Consider the following 21,750-nt stretch of genomic DNA (forward strand, 5'->3'; position numbering starts at 1 on the left):
TGGCACTTCCTAGTTTTTTCTTTCTTCGCTATCGCGAGCGATTAGCGAACGAAAAAAAGAAATTGTCTATTGATTCATCGTTGCCCCACCGATTTTGTGTGAATTTTTTACTGGAAATTCATCAAATAAATTAATTGAATGGTGAAATTTATAATTCGTCATAATCTAGTGCTTAAGTTTGATAAATATATATTTATCAAATTGTTTGATATTCTTATATATCCAATGTATCAAGATTTCATCGCTCCGATGCATCTTTCCTTTCGCTGCTGTCCTTTGATTTAGCTTTCGATTGGATTTTCGCAAGTTCTATTTGTAAATACTCGCGGGATTTGTGATAACGAGTCACTTCTGTGTTTGTGCGATCGATCGTGTATGGTGGTGTAGTGGTGCAGTGCAGTGATTGTGTGTGCCGCAATGTATCAGTGAGGGGGCGGCACTGATCTCGTGGGTGCCTCCTCAGGGTGTCATGTTGGAGACGCGGTCGGTGCGCGCCGCAGAATCGGTGTGGGCCAGCAAACCGCTGCCGGCGCCGCACGCCATGGCAAACGCCAGGCATGGAAAGAATGCTCAGGTAAACATGAACCTTTTTTATCATCATTCAGAAACCAGAGTGTTTGATGTGTATCACTTACGTAGCTATTTCTTAGTTCTTCACACACTTTTATTAATGAATAGATATAGCATTAGATAGACCTCCACAGATGATCAGAATTCCACACAATCCTTGTGATTTTGTTAGGACTGACATTTAACAAAAGTGTTAACAAAAGTGTTAACAAAAGTTTGTTAAGGGTACAACCTATTCATCATGGTTTCTATGCCATAAAAGTATTGTTCTTCTGAGAAAATGAGTGAGAAAATGAGGGCAAACCCATTAGCAAAAGTTAGTCTAAAATGTGAGACAAAGTTCTAAATTTGATTGTTTTGCTAACTTCTTAAAATTATAACTTCACAAATGAAGTACCATAAATATTCCCATAATGTTCATGTTATTTTATAGAATTATGTATTTGGAGCGAACTCCAAATACAAAAACTCACTCAAAAACATACTCTAAAGTCAGTGTTTTAGATCATGTGTTTACACTTTGTTTTTATTTGACTAATTCTTAGGCGATATTCAAGTACATATTGTGAAATAAATGTTAAGTAACTGTAAATTTAATATTGCAATCAAAATTAAGGTCACATTCACAGCCTTCACATTCATAAAAACTACATTTTCTCTTAATAAAAATATGTTTATTGATCATAATCATATCATATGCTGTGCCTTGAATTCAGTCAACTCTCGATGTACTTGATGTGCTATCAAAAGAGCTCATTTTGAAAGTTGAATGTGTAATAGATGTGTAAGACTTCTGTACACAATTCACAAACAAATGAAGTATTAGTTTCCATTTGTAACTAACCACTAGTAGTTATTTTCATATAACTATACATGGCAATTTATTATTAGGAAAATTCCAGGCTATCTTGTGACAGTTGCAAAACCCGAGGGATTAGTTATGTACTGACTTGTATTTGATTGATGAACATGACTAAATATTCTATTTTATCAGCACAATGTCCCAGTTTTTGAATTTAGTACACTGCCATTTTATCACCACTATGACTAACTATGAATCTATTTTAAAAACTTATGACATAATAAACAAATTTTACATCACCTGTGTTAACCCAATTTTAAGTAATAAAAATTGACTACAAATACAAAATAGACTACTTCAGTTTAGCTAGGTACTACACTATTCCACTAACCATCTATACATTTTGTACATAGCACTAACATTTACACACAATAAAAATGATGTTATTTTTTACTCAACCTCTTGTTAAACCCACTGGGGGGGCTATAGCTATTATAAATATTTTAGGATAGCTTTCAAGGTAATCAAGTCTACTAATTCCTATGTGAATTATCATAGAGACAAATTTTGTATGATAGATATAATAAGTATTGAAGTGCACAATCTAGTCCATTATTATTGTGTTTTGTACATGGTATTTGTACATAATACATAGATGATTTGAAAAAAAGCTTAAACTATCTTAACTAAGCATTCATTCACTCATTACTCTTCATTATAATTAATTGAGTGGGTACTTTAATTATAGACTCAACACATTCATCTGTTGTATAAAGGAATGCTAGAAATATTTGGGTTGAAAATATTGCATTTAATTGTTAGTTATTATTTCTTTAACAAATGATAATTTCTCTTATTAGCAGACCAAAAAGAGAATCTAATTAGACTGTCACATGATAGAGAACCTCTATAAAAAATATATATATACACAATTTTATTCTTTGCTATTAAGCCTGGGGTCTGCTTAAAAATAACATTTTGAAAATTTGGCTCTGTTTTTACACTGGTCATGTGCTTGATGTCAACTCTTTTTAGGAATGCCTCAGTTGCCTCGAGCTGTTAAGGCTTTTTCAGACATGAACTGGAATCTTCTAGACCTTTAGTCATATCTTTCTTTATCAGAAATAAATAAATACTCATTCAATCTTTGGTTCCAGGACGATGTCTGCTATGTAGTTGCCAAGTATGACTATGCAGCTCAGGGCACGCAAGAGCTGGACCTCCGTAAAAATGAGAGGTACCTTCTCCTGGACGACTCGAAGCACTGGTGGCGAGTACAGAATGCCCGCAGCCAGTCTGGATACGTGCCCAGCAACTATGTCAAGAAGGAGAAACCTTCATTGTTTGACAGGTTCATACAACAATATGTATCTTCTTTATTTTTTCAATATTATTAAATGTATTGTATTCAATACTTTATTGATTTACTATAAGTACCTATTTTTTCCTGATAAATAAAAATAAGTCTATAAATCATTGAAAATAATATTCATAAATTGATTATTTTCTAGGGATTTTAAGTAATATTTATTATTTTTACTCATAAATAAACCATATTATTTATTAATGTAAATTATCATTTAGCACTTTATGATGTATTCTTGTATCTTATTATGGTTAAATATTCACATGAGGAAACAGGAAATATTTGCACCCATGAATATTGCAAGTGCATTTTGCAAGATCCTGATTTCAAACAGAGTCATTATCATTCAGATTTTCATAACGACTGACTTGAAAATGTCTTTCCAGTATCAAGAAGAAGGTGAAAAAAGGCTCTGGATCGAAAACCCTGCCGTCGAGCAACTCCCCGGTGCGCGGAGGGGCGGAGTCCCCGGGGCGCGCGGCCGCCCGCGGCCCGGAGCCCGCCGACGCGCTGGGCACGGCGGTCGTCAAGTACAACTACCAGGCGCAACAGCCGGATGAGCTGTCTCTCACGAAGGGAACGAGGATTCTGATATTGGAGAAGAGCAATGATGGGTGGTGGCGAGGGCAGTACCAGGGGCACACGGGGTGGTGAGTCATTGTCATCAATATACTTATTCTTCACGTTAATATCCTATTTGACAACCTCGGTGGCGCAGTGGTAAGATTCTTGCCACTGAACCGAGAGGTCCCGGGTTCGATCCCCGGTCGGGTCATGATGGAAAACGGTCTTTTTCTGATTGGCCCGGGTCTTGGATGTTTATTTATATATGTATTTATTATAAAATATAGTATCGTTGAGTTAGTATCCCATAACACAAGTCTCGAACTTACTTTGGGACTAGCTCAATCTGTGTGATTTGTCCCAATATATTTATATTTATTTATTTATTTATTTTAATGGATTTGTTACACATGGCACACATGCTTTTTAACTTATTTTTGATAATAATAATGACATGAAAAAAAACTGGAATCAAGCAGGAATTGAATCCTATGTATTATTATGAATGTGAAAGTTTGGTTGTGAGTGTGTGAGGATGTTTGTTATTAATCACTCTAAATTTACTGCACAGATTTTTAGAAATTTGGTGTATCCATAGAATGCAACGATTCTTGCCTGTCTTACTACCGGACATACCTGCCAGTAGTGAGATGAGCAAATAATTTTCCCGTGTTGCTAGACCTGTAAATGTATATTTGGTACGGGAAATTCCCACAACACACACGTGTGCGAAAGTTTGTGAGGTAAAGAAGGGATATATGGGTTAAAATAATATATTTTGCAGGTTCCCATCGAACTACACGAGCGAAGAGGGCGACGCGGAAGACCCCGTGCACACTTATGCGATGGCTGAGAATGTGCTCGATATTGTTGTAAGTATTGTGGGGGCTATACTCCTCTGCTTACTATTGCTTTTTATTAAAAAATATATTGTCTTGTTTAGAAATATATTTGTCTTATTCTGACTCCTGAAGAATAAATGTTCTTTCGTTAACGTTATTTTTGTTGGATTTTTTAAAGTTTATGTCCCTTAACCCTTTTTACGGCAGAAAACTAAAGAACGCGGCATGACAGCTGCTACTTATTTGCGCGGTGGACTTGGTCTAGTTAGGAAGTCGAGTCCATCTAGTTTTATTATCCTTGCAGGCGGGAAGATCTGAATTTCGCTTTTATTTTAGCGGAGGGGTAAGCTTATCTATGGCCTCAATTGCAGCTGATGGGTACTGATGGGTTTGACATAATATTTATTTTCTACAAAATTCAGTGAGTAATGTCGAGATTGTTTACATTGTTAGGATTCGGACAGTCTTTTCGTAAAGCAAATTTCGTAAAGTGTTTGTGTTTCCCCAGGTGGCGCTATACTCGTTCACGTCGAACAACGAGCAGGAGCTGTCGTTCGAGAAGGGCGATCGGCTGGAGATCGTGGAGCGCCCGCCCTCCGACCCCGAGTGGTTCCGTGCGCGGGACTCGCGTGGGAACACCGGCCTCGTGCCCAGGAACTATCTGCAGCAGCTGCACGACTACCTCCAGCAGCCTTACAGGTGAGTTCCCAACGACCGATGTATAACATCATGTTCTTTGTTACTCACGTTGAATGCAAAATATTTTTTCAAATTCAACCCGTGCAGCGAGGCGGTGGAGCCCGCGGGCGGAGCAGGCGGGACAGGCGGGGCGGGCGGGGCAGGCGGGGCGGGCGGGGCCGCAGGGCGCGCGTGGTACTACGGCGCGATCTCGCGCACGCACTGCGACGCGCTGCTCAACCAGCACGGGCACGACGGGGACTTCCTCATCCGGGACTCCGAGACCAACGTGAGTGGAGTGCACTACACACACTTAGATTCTCTAGCGAACTACTTCTTTTCGAGTGTAGACCGGAACGTAACCTCGGCAATCTATACTTCCATACTTTGTTCTTTCATCTCTGCATGTTCTTGGTTGCGTTTCGAAGTGAAGCCGTGAAGCCCGAAGTCAGCGTAAAACCTCCAAAACTTCTTGTGTTTTGGAGACCTTCACAAAAACATAGGCTACTTTTTATTATAGAGTTACCTGAATGAATCTAAGACGGGCTGTTAATTTATCTATACTATTATTGTAAAGAGATAAACGTTTATGAGTTTATACGTTTGAGGCGGGTAATCTCCGAAACTACCGAACCGATTTCAAAAATTCTTTCACCATTAGAAAGGTAAATTATCTCAAAATTCCCACGAGAGCAAAGCCCCGGGCAACATCTAGTAATTTACATATTAAAGGTAGGCCTTGGTACAAAAGCCGTCTGTATGGAAACCTACCTCACTTTTTTCAACCTCAAGTCTTCCATGGAGCAGGACAAGACAGTTCGGGCAATACAACAGATAAGCCATGGATTGAACCGCTCCACAGTCCACAGATTATTAGTCAAGAAACTCCATTTAACGAACAAAATATTGACGCAAGTAAACATGTATGTAGTAAATCAATATTCGATTTGTGTACACGATTTTATTGTTTGTTGTCAATCGTGTAGGGTAAAATCCGCGCTATAGTTCCCGCTTAACAATAACTTCAATCCTGGTTTTATGTAATCCACTACCAAATCAACGTTTTGTTATAAGACGAGACATGTCGATTCCAGGTGGGCGACTTCTCAGTATCGCTGAAGGCTCCGGGGCGCAACAAACACTTCCGGGTGCACGTGGAAGGCAACCTCTACTGCATCGGACAGCGCAAGTTCCAAACCCTGGACCAGCTGGTGCAGCACTACCAGCGGGCGCCCATCTACACCAACAAGCAGGTGAGTATCGTCTGCAGGCGACATTGAAAAAAATCACATGAATCAACCTTCGACTGAGAGTGTGACTTTTGTGGGTGACAACGAATAACTCAATATATCACTTGTATATTTACTGAAATCTTGTAATTTTTGATTTTTTTATCGATTAACTATGATTTATTAACTATACTAGCTGCGCCCCGGGGCTTCGCTCCCATGGGAATTTCGCGATGAAAAGTACCCTATGTGTTATTCCAGGTTATTTTCTACCCGTGTACTTAATTTCATAATAATCGGTCCAGTAGATAATGCCTGAAGAGATTCGTTGGGATATTGTTTTAGGGTGAAAAACTTTACCTCGTGCGTCCCTTGCCGCGCGCCACCATGGCGTGCTGAGCCGCGACCGCGCGCCAGCCCGTCGCGGCCGATACGACCGCCGCTCCATTCAGGTTACCCCACCACTGGGCTTCCTTACGTGACCCACCACGCGGGCCCGATGCGAATTAGTGGGTGAGTTTTGTTTTGGGCGTTTTGGACTTTAGGCCTACATTGGGGACTTTTTAGATTTACATTCGAAATATCAAAAGTGATTGTAATGGTAAATTTAATTATTTTTTTTATTTGCAACAATGATTAACACCTTTCGTGCTGTTTGGAACGAGTTTTTTAAAAACAAAATCAAATGCAGTTAAATAAAAGTACTAGGACAGCATAAAGTTAAACAATATGGTTGATGCCTCGCGAAAAGGATAGCGAGTTTATATTTCAATTTAAAAATAAAATCTATATTTGACAGTATTATTTGTGAAATAACGATGATTTTATTAAAGAAAAAAATTATACCGATATAATTTAGAGTATATAGACACAAAATAGTTTGAATGTTCGTGGGTCATATTGGTTAATAGGAAGAAGGGGTCGTATCAGGTCTAGAACACGCTCGGCTAGTCAAACCTCGACGAGTTAACTTAATAAAGTCATTAAACTAGATGGACGTGGCAGCCCTCAGTAGTTAGACACCAAAATAATAATTTGCTGCCCGTAATTTATTTATTTATCAGTGGATCTAAGCAATATTGCATGGAAATAGTCGGAAAATTTTTTTACGCATCTTCAGAGCGTCGAGACGTGAAGATGTGTATGAGATTTTAAAAGCACTGATTTTTTTTTCCAAAATCATGGACATCGTTAAGAATTAAAAATATTTGCGTTAAATTTAATAGCGTTTGCAGATAATATAGGTTCTGACTATGTACTAGTAAATAATGTAAAGTCAAATAGTAATGCACATTTATCTTCATTCCAAACAGTACATGCACAGGAGCGAAGAGATTTTAGACGATTTTCACATTTCTATACTTTTTGTATTTAGTAAATTGGAAATGTGGAATGACAGTCGGTAGTAAATGATACAGATATAACGCCTTTGTCCCTTACGGGGCAGACAGAGGCTGGAATCACGAAACTCCTGGTAGGATCCACAAATAAATTGGGTTTGTGAATGAAAAAAGTTTGTGTCATTTTGATATTTGGTTGGTCGACCTCCAATCGTGCCTCTACGATTATACGAGGGTAAATCAAAAAGTTCTTAGAATGACATATTGATATATTTTTTTTGTGGGTAGTTTATTATTATTTTTAAAGAGTGATTATCGTATAATGTTTATGCTCAGTTACAATCGATTCGGTCGTATCGTTTACAAGCAATAAATTATTAAGTGCCAAGGGTATTCCAACGTATTGAAATATGGAAAAAAACGAATTACGTGCGGTGATAAAGTATCTGTGCCTAAAAAAAATGTCCACTAAGGAAATTTTTTTGGATATTCAGGAGACATTAGGGGATAATGCTTTACCCTATTCTACAGTAGCTTACTGGGTTTCGGAATTTAAAAGGGGTAGATCAACTTGTGAAGATGATCTGCGTTCCGGGCGGCCGTCAACCTCCATCACAGAAGAAAATATCAAAAAGGTCGAGAAGTTAGTTCTGGAAGACAGAAGAATAACTATAAAACATTTAGCCGAGGTCCTAAAGATTTCATTTGGAAGCATCCAATCCATTTTAACAGATTCCTTGGGGTTCAGAAAAGTGTCGGCAAGATGGGTACCACGAATGTTAACAGAAGAAAACAAAAAACGTCGTTTGGAAATTTCAAAGCGCAATCTTGAAATATTACAGTCCGATCCGGATGAATTTTGCCGTCGTGTTGTTACCATGGATGAAACATGGGTCCACCATTTTGATCCCGAAACTAAAAGACAAAGCATGTCTTGGAAACGGCCATCATCGCCACCAATGAAGAAATTTCGCGTTGCTCCTACCGCCGGCAAAGTTATGGCCTCTGTGTTCTGGGATAGTGAAGGAATCCTTTTTATCGATTACATGCCGAAAGGACAGACCATTACTGGATCCTACTATGCTAATTTATTTCCAAAAGTGCGTGAAAATATAAAGGAAAAACGGCGAGGAAAACTGTCATTGGGCGTGTTGTTTCTTCACGATAACGCTCCTGCGCATCGGTCCGAAGTTGCGCTCACGGCAATCCGCAGTGCTGGCTTCGATCTTCTTGATCACCCACCATATTCTCCGAACTTAGCCCCTAGTGACTTTCACCTATTTCCAAAATTAAAGGAGCACATCCGTGGAACTAAATATAGTGATGACGACGCAGTTATGGCTGCCGTAGACGACTTTTTTGAGAGTCAAGAAAATGATTTTTTTTTGGAAGGAATTAGAAAGTTAGAGAAGCGGTATACTAAATGTATTGAATTAGAAGGAGATTACGTTGAAAAATAAAATATTTTTGTACACATCTCCTGGTTTTTTTATAGTGATTCTAAGAACTTTTTGATTTACCCTCGTACTTTTTCAATTCGGATATCTTTATCACCGGGACTACATCAGATTTCTTCGGTCGTCTCACACTGAATTGGATAACATTCACAAAACCTGTAGCGAATGTTCTAAATTGCGTGTTTACACGCTTCTTTTCTCTCATTTTCGGACTCGGAAGTTCCCAAAATGGTAGAAAAATAGGTTAGTGGAAGATAAAAAGGATAGAACAGATTCCTATACTTTTAGTGTGGCATAGAATGAATCTGTACTCCTAAACCATATTATATATACCCTCTAGTGTTAAATGCGTTGATACAACGCCGAGTCTATATAGTAGATTTTGAAGAATTACTACCAATATTTATTCTTATAATTGTTGGTAGTAATTCTCATTTCGTAAATATACAATAAACCAAATAATGGCTTCTTACCCCGTCTCTATCGATAATGTTAAGGGCGTTTATATATCATATTGTTTAGATAAGTTCTCGTAAGAATGATAGTGTAATTCTAAATGATTTTATAATATAGTAAGCTGCGTTTATAGTAAATATTCTACAAGGAGCTAGGGATAAAAATAGAGTTTACACTAGGCTAACTCACAATAAAATTCATTTATAATTGAAATAATAGCAGTATATGCCTGTATCACATAAATATTGTGTTTCCTCCATTATTATTCCAAGTTCCTTGTTGTTAGGAGTGAATGGCGCTCGGCCATAGAAAATGCTTTCAGGTAAATACTTGTGTGATCAATACGATTGTATACACGCATATGATATGTTGTGATGTTTGGCTACGTAAGTTAATGTAAGTCAGTCAGGGAATCGCGGAGTGTCTGGGAGATGGGAATTTTGTACTTTTTTAGATAGGCCTGGCGAGTTACTGGCAGGTTGCACGTGTACATGTCAAGTGTAGAAAATATGAACAAACGATAGCGCCACTGAAGCGATTAAAGGTTAATTTTCAAAAGAAATTGCTATGTACGATAAGCTAATATAACCTCAATTTATTAGATAATTGAATGTATAATATTTACAAGATAGATTCGTTCGAAGAATACTGCAACTGCCATCTCAAAGCTCAAATTAGTTTGATGGCAGTAACTCGACTAGTTTTAGGCTTTTTTATATGTGAGATATCGCGTGCAACTTGGTATTAAGTCTCCAAGATGGCCGACATGTACCAACTTAACGTTTTAAAGTCTGACTAGTGAGATCATAGTCTCTAATTAAACTCCTTTAGTCTTCGACAACGAATTAGGTGTCCCATTTTATGAGTGTGATGCGGGAGAGTTTTAACTGACATTTGCTGGCAATATTCCGACGAATATGTGAACACTTTTTCTGGCGGAGATTAAAAGCATAACAGTCAGGAATCAGGATGAACAAAGGAAAACAACTGTGCCTAGAAATATGTACTTTATTGCGAGAAAATAGCAATAAATTACATAAATCCAAATTTATTCATTCTGTGCGCAAATCGCCATTATCGTTCGGTCTATTTTGATCTTTATTGAGTAAATGTCACGGTTGAAACTCCCTCGCCGGGCAGAGAATCATTGGCCGGTTTCGCTGAAGTGACTGTCGCTAGTCAATCGCCGACATCACAGACCGCTATACACAGCTTCACCCGTATTTGTTTGCCCAGTATGAGTATATTTAAACTAGCTTTACATTTCGTTGTGAATAATAACAACGGCAGCTGATTTGTTGTTTTTTTTTATTTCTATAACTTTATTGTAGATAAATATCGATTAATATAATGATACTTAGATTATTATTTCGATTCTTTTATATGAATCTCCACGTGGCTATAAGGTTGTTAACAAGCTAGGTTTGTATTCCGTAACGCTTTTTTCCCGTAAAATGCTACATTTCCACTGCTATATTATATTTCGAGAACACATTTTTTTATATCCATACTAATAATATAAATATGAAAGTGTGTTTTTTGTCTATTGACGTCAAACCGGAGCAATGAACTAATGTGTTTTGTTGTGTAGATATGGTTGGAAAGGTGGACAGTGACATTAAAAAATCTAATCATATTTTAAGCATTCTTGAAATGATAAAATAAGTGCCTACTAATTTAGCTAAAATAAACCTTGACACACAGAAATAAAGTGCAATTTTACTTTTTAAACGGCCACTCCAGTTGATGATAATATAGCAGTGGAAATTCAGTGAATTCCAAATCAATGTCGTCCAACAGTAAAATTAACACTCCATAATGAAAGTATTAAATTAGCATCTAAATGGGATTATTTATTTTTGTACGACTTTTTGTTTACACTCAATGTAAAGATACATTTTTGTAACGCACCAAGCCGGCTATTCCCAGTGCTATTAGCAGTTATTGTCAACATAAACTTGTCGAAAAACTTCATAAATAAAATATATATATTTTTTTCGTCTACCAACAAAACGAGAACTGAGATAACAATTTACATGTTTTATTTATTATTGTAGAAAAAGTTTCCTTTTTAATTTGGAAATTTATTCTACAATGCGATAATATGAAAATAAATGTTAATAATTTTGGGTAATAGCCATTACACGTTTTGTACGCGAGTAGTTTATAAGAATACAGTACAATATAAGAGTGGGGGTTATTTGCAGATTTCTTTGCGCGATTAGCATTTTTGTGTCGACCAAACACTAGGGAGATATTTTTGGTGTTGTCTTACATAGTGGCGTATTGTGATACAATTTGAGATATGACTTGTGTTTACCGCCATTTTGTATCACAAATAAACAAATCGATCGAGTTGAAAGTTAAGAGTAACTTCGAAATAATAATACCTAATCGAATGAACGTTATTTTGTTGGTTAATACGTAGCTTGTGAAAATAGCGCTTTCATCTAAATAAGACTCGACTGGTTTGTTTATGAACAGCAAGTAGGGGGAGCTAGTATCGCCGCTTAGTATGTAAATCCATAGTCATATCTTAAAGCGCAAAGATCATAACTTACTAGATCTTTTTGAGGTATTTAATACGTTTTATACTCAATATTGTAATTAGAGTAATGCGAGGCAGACTCCTTGTAGATTTATTAGGACGGAGATTAGAACCAAATGGGAGGCGACAATTCATTTCTTAAATACTTTACTTCAAAAACTGCATCTAATTCTTCATTTCACGCTTCCATTTGGTTCTCATCTGAATAGAAATTACTAACACAAGAAACCGGGTTCTCCGCAAATTACCTGTATTATTCGTCAATTGTGAACTGCGGTCTTGAGTATTATTTTTAAAGTCTTCCGTCGAAACTGGAAGCATTCGCTGGCATTCGGTCAGTGGGGCACTTGACTTTTCCAAGACAAGGCAATTTTGTGATATTTTTATTCCTCTCAAAGTTTTGTTGTCTACGACTCTGAATTAATCAACATCATACAATTCAAGTACCCACTAAAAGGTTGCGTGCACAAAATGTAATCAGATAAAAAAAAAGTTAATCTATAAGTTTTGTATAAAATGCCAGCGAGAGTGCACTAATCATTTAAATTAACGAAGCTTTACAAGTAAACATTGCCAAAATATGGACTAAACCAACTTACATTCCTAAGCTTTTATTAAAAACACTCGCTGATAAAAATAAAATCGAAGATTTTGTCGAATTATTGCCAGTCCTCAAAATCACGAATATGTAAGTTTTGAAATGGTCTAAATTACATAATAAACCAAAATATTATACATTCTAAAACTACCTATTCAATATGTAAGAAAAAAAAAATTGTATAATTTAAAAGTATTGCTCTAAAATTTTATTAAAATTAAAGTACATGTTTCAAATATTACACATTTGTAGTCTTTGAGAATTGGTTTATAGCGCATTTAAATTGTTTCTGAAATACCGGCCAGTTCTTGGACGAAAACTAACTATTTCATATGTTTAATAATGAATTAGGTTTAGAATAGGAGTGATTTGGTTTTTTATTTTTATATTGCTCAAATATATTTTGTTTTATTTGTACTGTAACCACGTGTTTGTATGTTTTTGTGTATAATATATCTGATGTAACGAGCATGATATGGATACCATTGTAAGTGCAGTGTATAATATTTAACATTATAATTTATTTATTAATTTGCACATTGTATTTTATTTCACTGAACAGAACACTTTTACCAAGTGATAACCTTTTTTCTACCATATTTCAAAGTTTAGTACATTCATTTATAAAAAAATTGACAAGCGTCCCAAAATCAGCCGAAATTGGGACACGTTTTCCTAACATCGTCATATTATTAGGACAAAGGGCAAGGACCCTTTTTATTATGTAAATAAATTAGTGTCATGGCAACCCGATATTGACTAAACTACGCACGCTGATTGAAAGTTTATATCACTACATAGTATAAAAAACAGTCGCCCGTCTCGTCCGGAATACATACAAAACATCCTATAAGACTGTGCGAAGCCGGCCCGAGTCGCATTTGTGATAAATTAATATTAGTCTGTGATGTTGTCACGACGAGACAAACTATTGCTGCGCCCGTGGGAGGACAGGAGGTTCAACGACCATCGCCTGAAAGTAAGTTATCAGTTTTATGAACAAATGTTGATTATGAATCGGACACAAACTAATAGACGGATCTTGATGAAAAACTGACAGAATGAAACCAAAGGCCTTTGTCCAGCAGTGGGACACTAATACAGGCTGGAATAATAAAAGATCTATCCTGAAGTGTCACTCTAGTAGCAGTATCGTATAAATGATTGTCGCGGAAAATGTTCGTGCATTCGCGTCGGCGTTCGACGATAGGAAGAATATAGTTTCTAAATGGAACTCTTTAGCGTGTCAAACTATGTCGTTGACTGTACAAAAATAAGTTATGTTATTAAAACTTCTGAGGTAAAATCCGCGCTCCCCACCATCGACACCCGCGCGCCGGCCGCGCGGCCGCACGTGAAGCTGAAGCTGAAGCTGTGCCAGCGGGAGCTCGACCGCAGCTACAAGATCCAGAGCGACAACTTCAGCTTGCTGCAGCGGCTCCACGCCATCATGAAGGTCAATAGACTGGACAACCACTGGGCCAAACCGCTGCCGAAGTAAGTTTCTGTCTACTAAAATTATTTATTCAACTCCGGGATGATATACCTACATCACATTATACACGGCGAAAATTATAATGAAAACAACTTTCAGACTTAGACAAAGCAGACTTTCAAAGCGCAGGTGAAGATCTTTCTGTGGCCACCATTCAGCGGGGTCATCTTTCTGCGGATGATAAACATGCAAGCATTGTAGCTTGATATTAGATTCGATTTGATATTTGATTTGATCTATCGAGTGACAGTGGATAATCGACAACTAATGTGCAGTCTGTGTATAAAGAAAAATACCTTTTTTTCCAATACTTATACCAAATGGATTCAATTTGGTTGATAAACATCTAGTGTTGCCAGCCAAGAGGTCGCAACATTTATTTTGTTCACTTTGTAGATTAGACTGTATTGTGAGTGATGTCCTAGCTTCCAGAACAAGGTGGGCCTGTTCTACGACGCGGCGCGGTTGAGCGCTCGGCTGACCGCCCGATCGGAGTCCCAGTCCGAGGCGGAGTCCTACCACAACGTCAAGTGCTATGCCTGCGAACTCAATAAGGTACATCATTATCCAATTTTTTTTTGTATTTAATAAACTCAAAATTACTGAACCGATTTTGATGCAATTTGACACAGACAAAACGTCAGTACGTTTTGTTTGAGCTACTTTATAGTAGTAAAACAGACACCCTCCCCATACTCAGATTCTAAAATTCTCATTTTAGAGAGTAATTTTTTGCTCCACTGTATCGAAATAGGATATATCGCCCTTGATTAGTTGCAAGATTATTTTTACAATATGTATGTTTGTATCAAGACAATGTAAAAAAATACTTATTTCTTGACATTACAGAAAAAGTACGGCGTCAAGACAGACGAACCGAAGCCGGAGAGGGAGTTTCTTCCATCGCTCAACATAAACTAACAGAAATAAAACACTTGCTTATATTGGACAGAATTTATTGGCATATACATACAAATGGGATCATGTCATAACAAAATTCATAGCCATCCGACGTGGCCCCTATAGTCCCTTGTGTAAATCCTGAGTTAAAATGGAAACATAAATACTATGTTATATCCAAGCATGGTCATAAGCCGATTACACTAGTCGCTTATCAGCGGCACTTATAACTATTTCGCGTCCCGTTTTAATACGAAAAACAAGATGAAAAACTTTTGAAACATCACAATAGCTGTATCACAACGAAACCGTAGCACCGGTTCTTTTATAGACTTCAAATTCAATCATTTTCGGTCCGTAATCCATGGAGGCAAAGAGATATATCTCGACCTAGTGTTGCTGTATTACGATAGTTTTACTATCGATGGTATCGAAGAGTAAACAATCGACACCATCGATAATCTTAGATCCATTGATAATTATCGATCGCAATTGATATTCTTCGACACTACCGTTAGTGCTCGTAACTATTGATTGGTCATTCGATAGTGATCCATCGTTTGGCAACACTATTTCGATCTTATTTGGAACTTGTCACAGCAACACTAACTTTGAATCAAAGTTCAAATATTTAAAAGTATTTTAAACAAAAAACATCCTTTACTTTGTGTCCCTGTCTAACCAATGTAGTGGAACAGTATGGTTTAAACTACTTTTGAATATTCAGTAAGTGAACAATCATCATAATCATAATAGGCTATGATTTTGTAATATATTTATAACAATGTCTTATAATCCAATTGTATAAAGGCATCAACATTCCGCACAAAACTTAGCTTAAGTTTTTTATTTACAACAAAAAAATATATATACTAAAAGTTCATCGAATCTGCTCGATGGATTACGGGCTTTATAAACTATCCAGGAAGGGGTCGCTTCGTACCGTTTCCGAAGCGATATTTCTCGGATAGAAGTCCTTATTACTTAAGCCTTCTTTGGGCAATATTCAGTGCTAAGGCCTTTTTGCTTAGAGTCCGGCGACCGCAGCGCACGTAATTTTAAAATCGATGACATAATTGAATTAATTATTTTTCGCGATTATTTAAAATCACAAAGAGATGATTCACAGTCCGTGGAACAAACTTCATCATGGACTTGACTAATGATCGATAACTTTTCGTTGCATATTACAGATTTAACCGAATAACAATCTTTTAAATGCGAATCAAGGTAAACATGGTATCAGTTTATTTTTTTAATTTATATATTTTAAACAAATCAAACATCACGTATCGATTAAATATAACGGCGAATGTCGATTTTGACAAGACAAACGTTCGCCTTAAGGCGAAGGTTAGTTATGTAACAATTCTATTTTCCCTTTTTAGTGGTGAGTGAGATACAGTTCAGTTCAGTACCGTCGTAATAAGCACACGAAGCGGCGCTAGAAGCGGAAGGCGTCGTGCGCGGGCGCAGTCGCGGGCTCGAACTGGAAGCTGTCGGCCGCCGCCGGCGCCAGCGACGCGTCCTCCTCCTGCGCACAAGGCTAAGGTTAACGCCGGCTTTCTCATTTTATCTTTATGCTCGAACATAAAATCTATGACTTAAGAGCCTAAAATGAAATCTCACACAAAAGTAAAGTGCTCTAAAACAAATGAATACTTGCTACGTGTCCCACTCCCGCTTCTTTATTCATTCGGTCGCCAATATAAAAAAACCCGAAGGTCACCCTGGGGACTGCTACCTCAACAGAAAATGCTCATCAGGCTGAACAACTTTTGTTAAGGCGTCATTTCTATATTTCCTATAGTTTAGCTGTACCATGATTGTTTGATTGTTCTCCATCGGGTGTTCCAGTTTTCAAAATCATTTATACCCTATATATGTTGCCCAGGCTTAATAGCTATCTAACAAAGAAAGAACATTTTTGCCAGTAACTTGCTTGCATACTAAAAAAAAAGGCACATCCACAAATGTTAAAATACCTATTAATAATATTGTTGTAGATCTTGTTCGAAAATGCTTTACTAAAACATTAAATAATGTACAATTATTTAAAAAGTTCAGATCATTACATGTTATAAAAACAAGTCGCGTTTGTTTATATTTACGAACACTATAAAGGTGTTCACCAATAGTGTGTATCAGGTGTCGGCGCAGCACTCACCTCTCCAGCGAAGTACTGCTCGATGATGTCGTACGCCATCTTGTAGATCTCCACCTTCTCGTGGCTCTGCAGCGCCTCGATCTTGTCGATGCCGCCGCACTCCTCGATCATGTTGGCGACTTGCTCCGCGTTCTCGCCCGCCATCTTCAGCATGTTGCTGATGCCGTCCAACACCACCTAACATACAAAATAAATAGAAGGTATAATAATGCTTACATACATACTCACAAGTATACAAATATGGGCGTTATTTCAAAATTAAAATAAACGTATAATTAACAAATATGCAGGAGTGTTGCAACAACTTAAAAAGTTAATGAGCTCAATGAAAAATCTTTACTGACTGGATAGATCTTTTAAACAGCCGAATTTTCACAATATGTGCAATAAACTTATGGCCGTACGAAGTGGAGACGAAAAGTAGGAAAACGAACCCGAGATCGCTTGACGGCTGAGGAAGCAGCCGAGAAAACGCTCAGATGAGAATGACAAATACAATAAGTAAACATTACTACGAATAATTTAACCTTTCTACAAATAATACATATTATGTCACTTATATGTAAACGAAATGAGAAACTACTACTGCTTTCCATTAGGTACATTAAATAAATTGTCAAATAAGTATGACTCATCTAGTTTGCATTGTGAAAGTCTGTTGAGTCATATCTACATATTTATAATGTGTAAAAGTTTAAAACGGTCACCTTTATAAGATAACTTGCTAAATATCAGATAATAATTGTTAAACAAAAAACTATGAATACAAGTTAACACTTTGTTAACTAAGATAATCCTTATATTATATACTATACACATATTATAAAACAAAGTCCTCTGTCGCTTCTGTGCGATAAACTCAAAAAATACTTTTTTCATGCGGTTTTCAACAATAGATTGAGATTCCTGAATATGGTTTGAAAGGATGAATTTATTATGGTTTTACCCGAGCGATGGCGGGACGGGGCGCTAGTATATGATACTCACATTAATAACTTGCGTATCCTTAGAGCTTAATAAATTACAGAAGGGCGGTATAACTCCGCAAGAGATGAGGGTCGCCACCTGAAAAAAGTTATAAAATGTTTTAACCCTGAATCTCTAAATAATTATTTCAAAACAAACGACAGAAAATTAATTGCCGTCATTTCAGTAAAATCAATTTATTAGTTCTTCAAACTGTCAATCTGGATACCTGTCATTGTCACAGCAGGGTTTGTATGATAGAAATGAATGTATGTCTACTATTAAAACATGTAGAATAGAGCAATAATATTGGACGACGAAATAAGGACGACATTTAGTGGCAAGTAGTCACATACACACTAGTATATAGTCAAACAGTGAGCAAGTTTCTTCATGACATTGTCCTTTACCGGAAGCAAGTGGTGACCTATAAAAACTACTATACAGGAGTCAAATTGGTATACAAACTTATATGACACAAGTAGGATTCGAATTAAGGATCTATCGATTCAGAGACTTGCGTCTTAACCACTGGACCATCACTTCTACAAAATAGGAACTGACCTGTTCCTTGGTGCCGCTGATGCTGAGGTTGGAGACAGCCCAGGCGGCCTCCTTCTGCGTCTGGAACTCCCCCTTGCTGAGGTTCTCCACGATCTTGGGTAGCAGCCCAGCGTCGATCACCGCCTGCACCTGCTGCTTGTTGCCCGCTGTGATGTTGGATAGGAACCACACTGCCTCTTTGCAGATCTTTTCTTTCTGTTGGACAAGTTTAAAAAAAATTGTTAGTTCCGAATGGACATTTGCTAAATAGGCAACACTTTAAAAATTCAATGATGGTCCTGATTGCAATTGTAGCTATTGGCACCATTTTAAAATTAATGGTCTGCTCAATATGAAACCTTTTGTTCAATGCTGTGTTTTTAACTATTAGTCGACAAAGCTTTAATATCGTCGCCTCTAGGATATCCACAGAAGGATATGTATTGGTTTTATTATAGTAGTCACATTATAGTTGATAGTTCAGGATAAGCCACAAGTGCCTAAGGGTTTTATTCCACAAAATTCTTATTATCATCATTCAAAATAATTACCTGATGTGACAATAAGGCAGGGAAGTGTGATAAAGCGTCGCAGTTGAGCACCACTTGAGTTTGTTCGTCTGTTCCCGTGACAATGTTCCCGACCGCACGGAGTGCTGCCGTCTGCACTTTCACCTCCTTGTGAGACAGCAGTGGGATCAACTTAGGCACGATTCCAGCTTCGATAACCATCTGTATCTGCTCATTGCCACCATCTGTTAAATAGCTGATGGCCCAGACTGTGTCTACGAGAACCTGAAAAGATTATAAATATGAAAGCTTTTGATTCACTTCCTATCTATCCCAGTAAGGGTACTATGGGATATGCTTCCAGTTGGTGAGGATGGTCTGTGCAGTTTTCCAAATAATTATCACAGTTATATGAAATTTGTTTAAAATACAAGTAGTAAACATATCTTTTGAAAAACACACATAAATTATTGCACATTATATGTTAATTGTTTTATAAATAAAAAATCACATCATTTGCAATATGCAAAAATATTGGTTGTTTACCATTTTTCAAGTACCTGAACAGGCATTATATAACCTAGCAAAAGGCAATGTCCTGGTAAAGTGGTTAAGAAAATATACTGACACTTTGAAGAATAAAAGAATTAACATCCAGAGGAAAGGTACTTTAATAGTATTGCAATGTAAAATTAACAAAAGCACTGCTGTTGTGTTCTCAAATGCAATAGTCATTCAAGAGATCAAGACTTTAGACATTGTTATTATTACAAGTCATTGACCCTCAATTAGCTAGGTAAATGTTTATCAATTAGGTTAGATACAAGTGACATCATTATGATCTGCTGAAACTCGTTAAAATTTTTATTAATGGTCATAGGTTTTGAAATTTAAACAAATGGTGATTGATTTTAATGATTTCATTATTTAATAAATAGCTAATTATAATAATTTATTACGCTTTGCACTCTCTGTCATTAACAATGTGAAAGATCTTCTACCCTATTGAAATTTCCAACAAATTTTTCTACACAACAAATTTTTTTTAGATTTTCAAACAGTGCTTTTATGCTGAGAATAGAGCTCAAAACAGCTCTATTCTCAGCATAAAAGCACTGTTCGAAAATCAGTTAATTTGTTCTGTCTGAAAATCTGTTACATTGTTAATGACATGGGTTTCAACAAACTAATAGGTACTCTACTATCTCATTTGTGGTTACATCTCATGTGTGGTTACAACCATACTCTTTGTTCTTAACAAATTTTTGTAGATGATGTAACAAATGCAATTATTAATGCAATAGAAAGTACTTACATTTATATCATTGTGCATGATCAGAACATTTAGGGCTGGCACAATTTCGTGGATAGTCTTAACTGGTGGCGGAGGATCCTTACTTCTGCACAGGTTGACAATAACCCATGAGACATTTCTCAAAAACTGTATTGACACATCTGGTTTGATAAAGCTCAATAAAGGCTTCACAACTCCCAACTCTATGACATAGTCTCGCAGGATTGGACCGTCACCTATAATGTTGCCGAGCGCCCACACAGCTTGCTCACAAACATTTTCGTGTGGAGACATGAGTAGTTGTAAAAATAGAGGGGCTGCACCCGCATGAACTACTTTATTTGTTTGCACAGATGTACCTGAAAATTATTATTTTTTAATATAACAGCAAATTTGTTAAAAACTGTGCTCTCATACTCAGCATTTGTTTTACCTAAACAGTTATTTATTAATAACAGTTATTTATTAATAAATTACCTGTCTATTTATTAATAAAAGACCTTCATAAATCAATACACACCTGAAGCTATATTCGTAAGCGCCCATGCCGCTTCGAACTGTAGAGTAGGATTGTCGGTCCTAGACAGGCAGCCCACTAGGATAGGAAGAATGCCGGTAGCAATAAGCTCATCAATAGGCGGGTTCTTTTCCGAAGACAATAACTTCCGACACTGTTGTACGGCCGATAACTGAACCTCGGGATTTTCAACATTCGCGGCGTTCATCACCAGCTCCTTCAAATTAGTCGAAGCCAAGGTCCTTTCGATTTCATCCTCGTCCGTTGAGTCACTGATCGGCACATTACGACGCTTTTGTAATGTCTCTTCTCGTTTGTTCTTCCTAAGTTCGACTGTGACTTCATTCCTACGTCTGCGCATTTCCTGAAACACATGGTATATACCTTAGTTGGTCACACTAAAGGTTCTATAACATCATATGAATGTTCAAGATGATCATAAAGATTTCAATTCCTTACGTCGACATCTTTTCCTGTGTTCTTGAATACATGCATGCGGTTCTTCGTCTGCTCAGTCGCCATCTTATATTTTGTGCTCGCAGTCTTCTAATATAACGTGGATATTTTACAATTAAATAAAGAACCAACACAAAATAATAATGAGAAAGACTAATCGAACATATTTTATCGTCACTGTAAATGCTGTGATTCAATAACCTCTTTTTAAGCACAGAATATTCTACAACACGAAAAATCGTCCGTTCCTTAAGCCAATTTCTAATTTTTTTTATTTCATTAGCATAGACAAAAAAGAAACGATTACTCAGTCAGTAGAATTTCTTGTCTTTGTTGCTATATAAAACAGCCTACAGACACAAGACGCAGCAAACTACGCAAATACCATAGACCAACGGACTTTGCTTCGATATTATTTTAAACTGGCAATTTATATGTTGTATTGACGTTTCC

General features: G+C 37.0%; 3 protein-coding genes across 4 annotated transcripts; 2 read left to right on the top strand and 1 right to left on the bottom strand.

The window, feature by feature from the left end:
- Nucleotides 1-29: 29 nt before the first annotated feature.
- On the top strand, nucleotides 30-7,616 carry dock (dreadlocks). 2 transcript variants are annotated; one of them, XM_053764850.2, is made up of 9 exons: nucleotides 30-574; nucleotides 2,530-2,723; nucleotides 3,125-3,388; nucleotides 4,087-4,174; nucleotides 4,653-4,843; nucleotides 4,931-5,111; nucleotides 5,917-6,075; nucleotides 6,397-6,453; nucleotides 6,484-7,616. In XM_053764850.2, exons 1-8 carry the CDS (start codon nucleotides 470-472, stop codon nucleotides 6,448-6,450), a joined length of 1,236 nt encoding a protein of 411 aa, XP_053620825.1. In that variant the 5' UTR covers nucleotides 30-469; the 3' UTR covers nucleotides 6,451-6,453; nucleotides 6,484-7,616. The 2 variants fall into 2 exon arrangements, with proteins under 2 accessions (XP_053620825.1, XP_053620738.1); XM_053764763.2 differs by having other exon boundaries at nucleotides 32-574; nucleotides 6,397-7,616.
- Nucleotides 7,617-13,087: 5,471 nt separating this feature from the next.
- LOC128681265 (uncharacterized protein) lies at nucleotides 13,088-15,575 on the top strand. Its single transcript, XM_053765092.2, has 4 exons — nucleotides 13,088-13,429; nucleotides 13,751-13,947; nucleotides 14,371-14,500; nucleotides 14,795-15,575. Exons 1-4 carry the CDS (start codon nucleotides 13,358-13,360, stop codon nucleotides 14,864-14,866), a joined length of 471 nt encoding a protein of 156 aa, XP_053621067.1. The 5' UTR covers nucleotides 13,088-13,357; the 3' UTR covers nucleotides 14,867-15,575.
- Nucleotides 14,885-21,593, bottom strand: Kap-alpha3 (karyopherin alpha3). The gene is made up of 8 exons (XM_053764632.1): nucleotides 21,301-21,593; nucleotides 20,845-21,205; nucleotides 20,346-20,683; nucleotides 19,073-19,315; nucleotides 18,543-18,737; nucleotides 18,000-18,077; nucleotides 17,013-17,189; nucleotides 14,885-16,379 (listed from the first exon to the last, which is right to left on the bottom strand). The coding sequence occupies exons 1-8, from the start codon at nucleotides 21,361-21,363 to the stop codon at nucleotides 16,290-16,292; spliced, it is 1,545 nt and encodes a 514-aa protein (XP_053620607.1). The 5' UTR covers nucleotides 21,364-21,593; the 3' UTR covers nucleotides 14,885-16,289.
- Between the last annotated feature and the right edge of the window lie 157 nt (nucleotides 21,594-21,750).

This window comes from Plodia interpunctella, chromosome 1 (genome assembly GCF_027563975.2).
Source record: "Plodia interpunctella isolate USDA-ARS_2022_Savannah chromosome 1, ilPloInte3.2, whole genome shotgun sequence".
Lineage (NCBI taxonomy): Eukaryota > Metazoa > Arthropoda > Insecta > Lepidoptera > Pyralidae > Plodia > Plodia interpunctella.

Excerpts from the sequence above, each read along its gene's own strand:
- dock (XM_053764850.2), top strand. The coding sequence starts at position 470 with ATGTTGGAGACGCGGTCGGTGCGCGCCGCAGAATCGGTGTGGGCCAGC. Across the intron at positions 575-2,529 it reads GGCATGGAAAGAATGCTCAG|GACGATGTCTGCTATGTAGT; the intron begins GTAAACATGAAC and ends CTTTGGTTCCAG. Across the intron at positions 6,076-6,396 it reads CCATCTACACCAACAAGCAG|GGTGAAAAACTTTACCTCGT; the intron begins GTGAGTATCGTC and ends ATATTGTTTTAG.
- LOC128681265 (XM_053765092.2), top strand. The coding sequence starts at position 13,358 with ATGTTGTCACGACGAGACAAACTATTGCTGCGCCCGTGGGAGGACAGG. Across the intron at positions 13,430-13,750 it reads TCAACGACCATCGCCTGAAA|GTAAAATCCGCGCTCCCCAC; the intron begins GTAAGTTATCAG and ends AAAACTTCTGAG. Across the intron at positions 14,501-14,794 it reads ATGCCTGCGAACTCAATAAG|AAAAAGTACGGCGTCAAGAC; the intron begins GTACATCATTAT and ends TTGACATTACAG.
- Kap-alpha3 (XM_053764632.1), bottom strand. The coding sequence starts at position 21,363 with ATGGCGACTGAGCAGACGAAGAACCGCATGCATGTATTCAAGAACACA. Across the intron at positions 19,316-20,345 it reads TCATGCACAATGATATAAAT|GTTCTCGTAGACACAGTCTG; the intron begins GTAAGTACTTTC and ends TAATCTTTTCAG. Across the intron at positions 18,078-18,542 it reads TCAGCGGCACCAAGGAACAG|GTGGCGACCCTCATCTCTTG; the intron begins GTCAGTTCCTAT and ends AACTTTTTTCAG.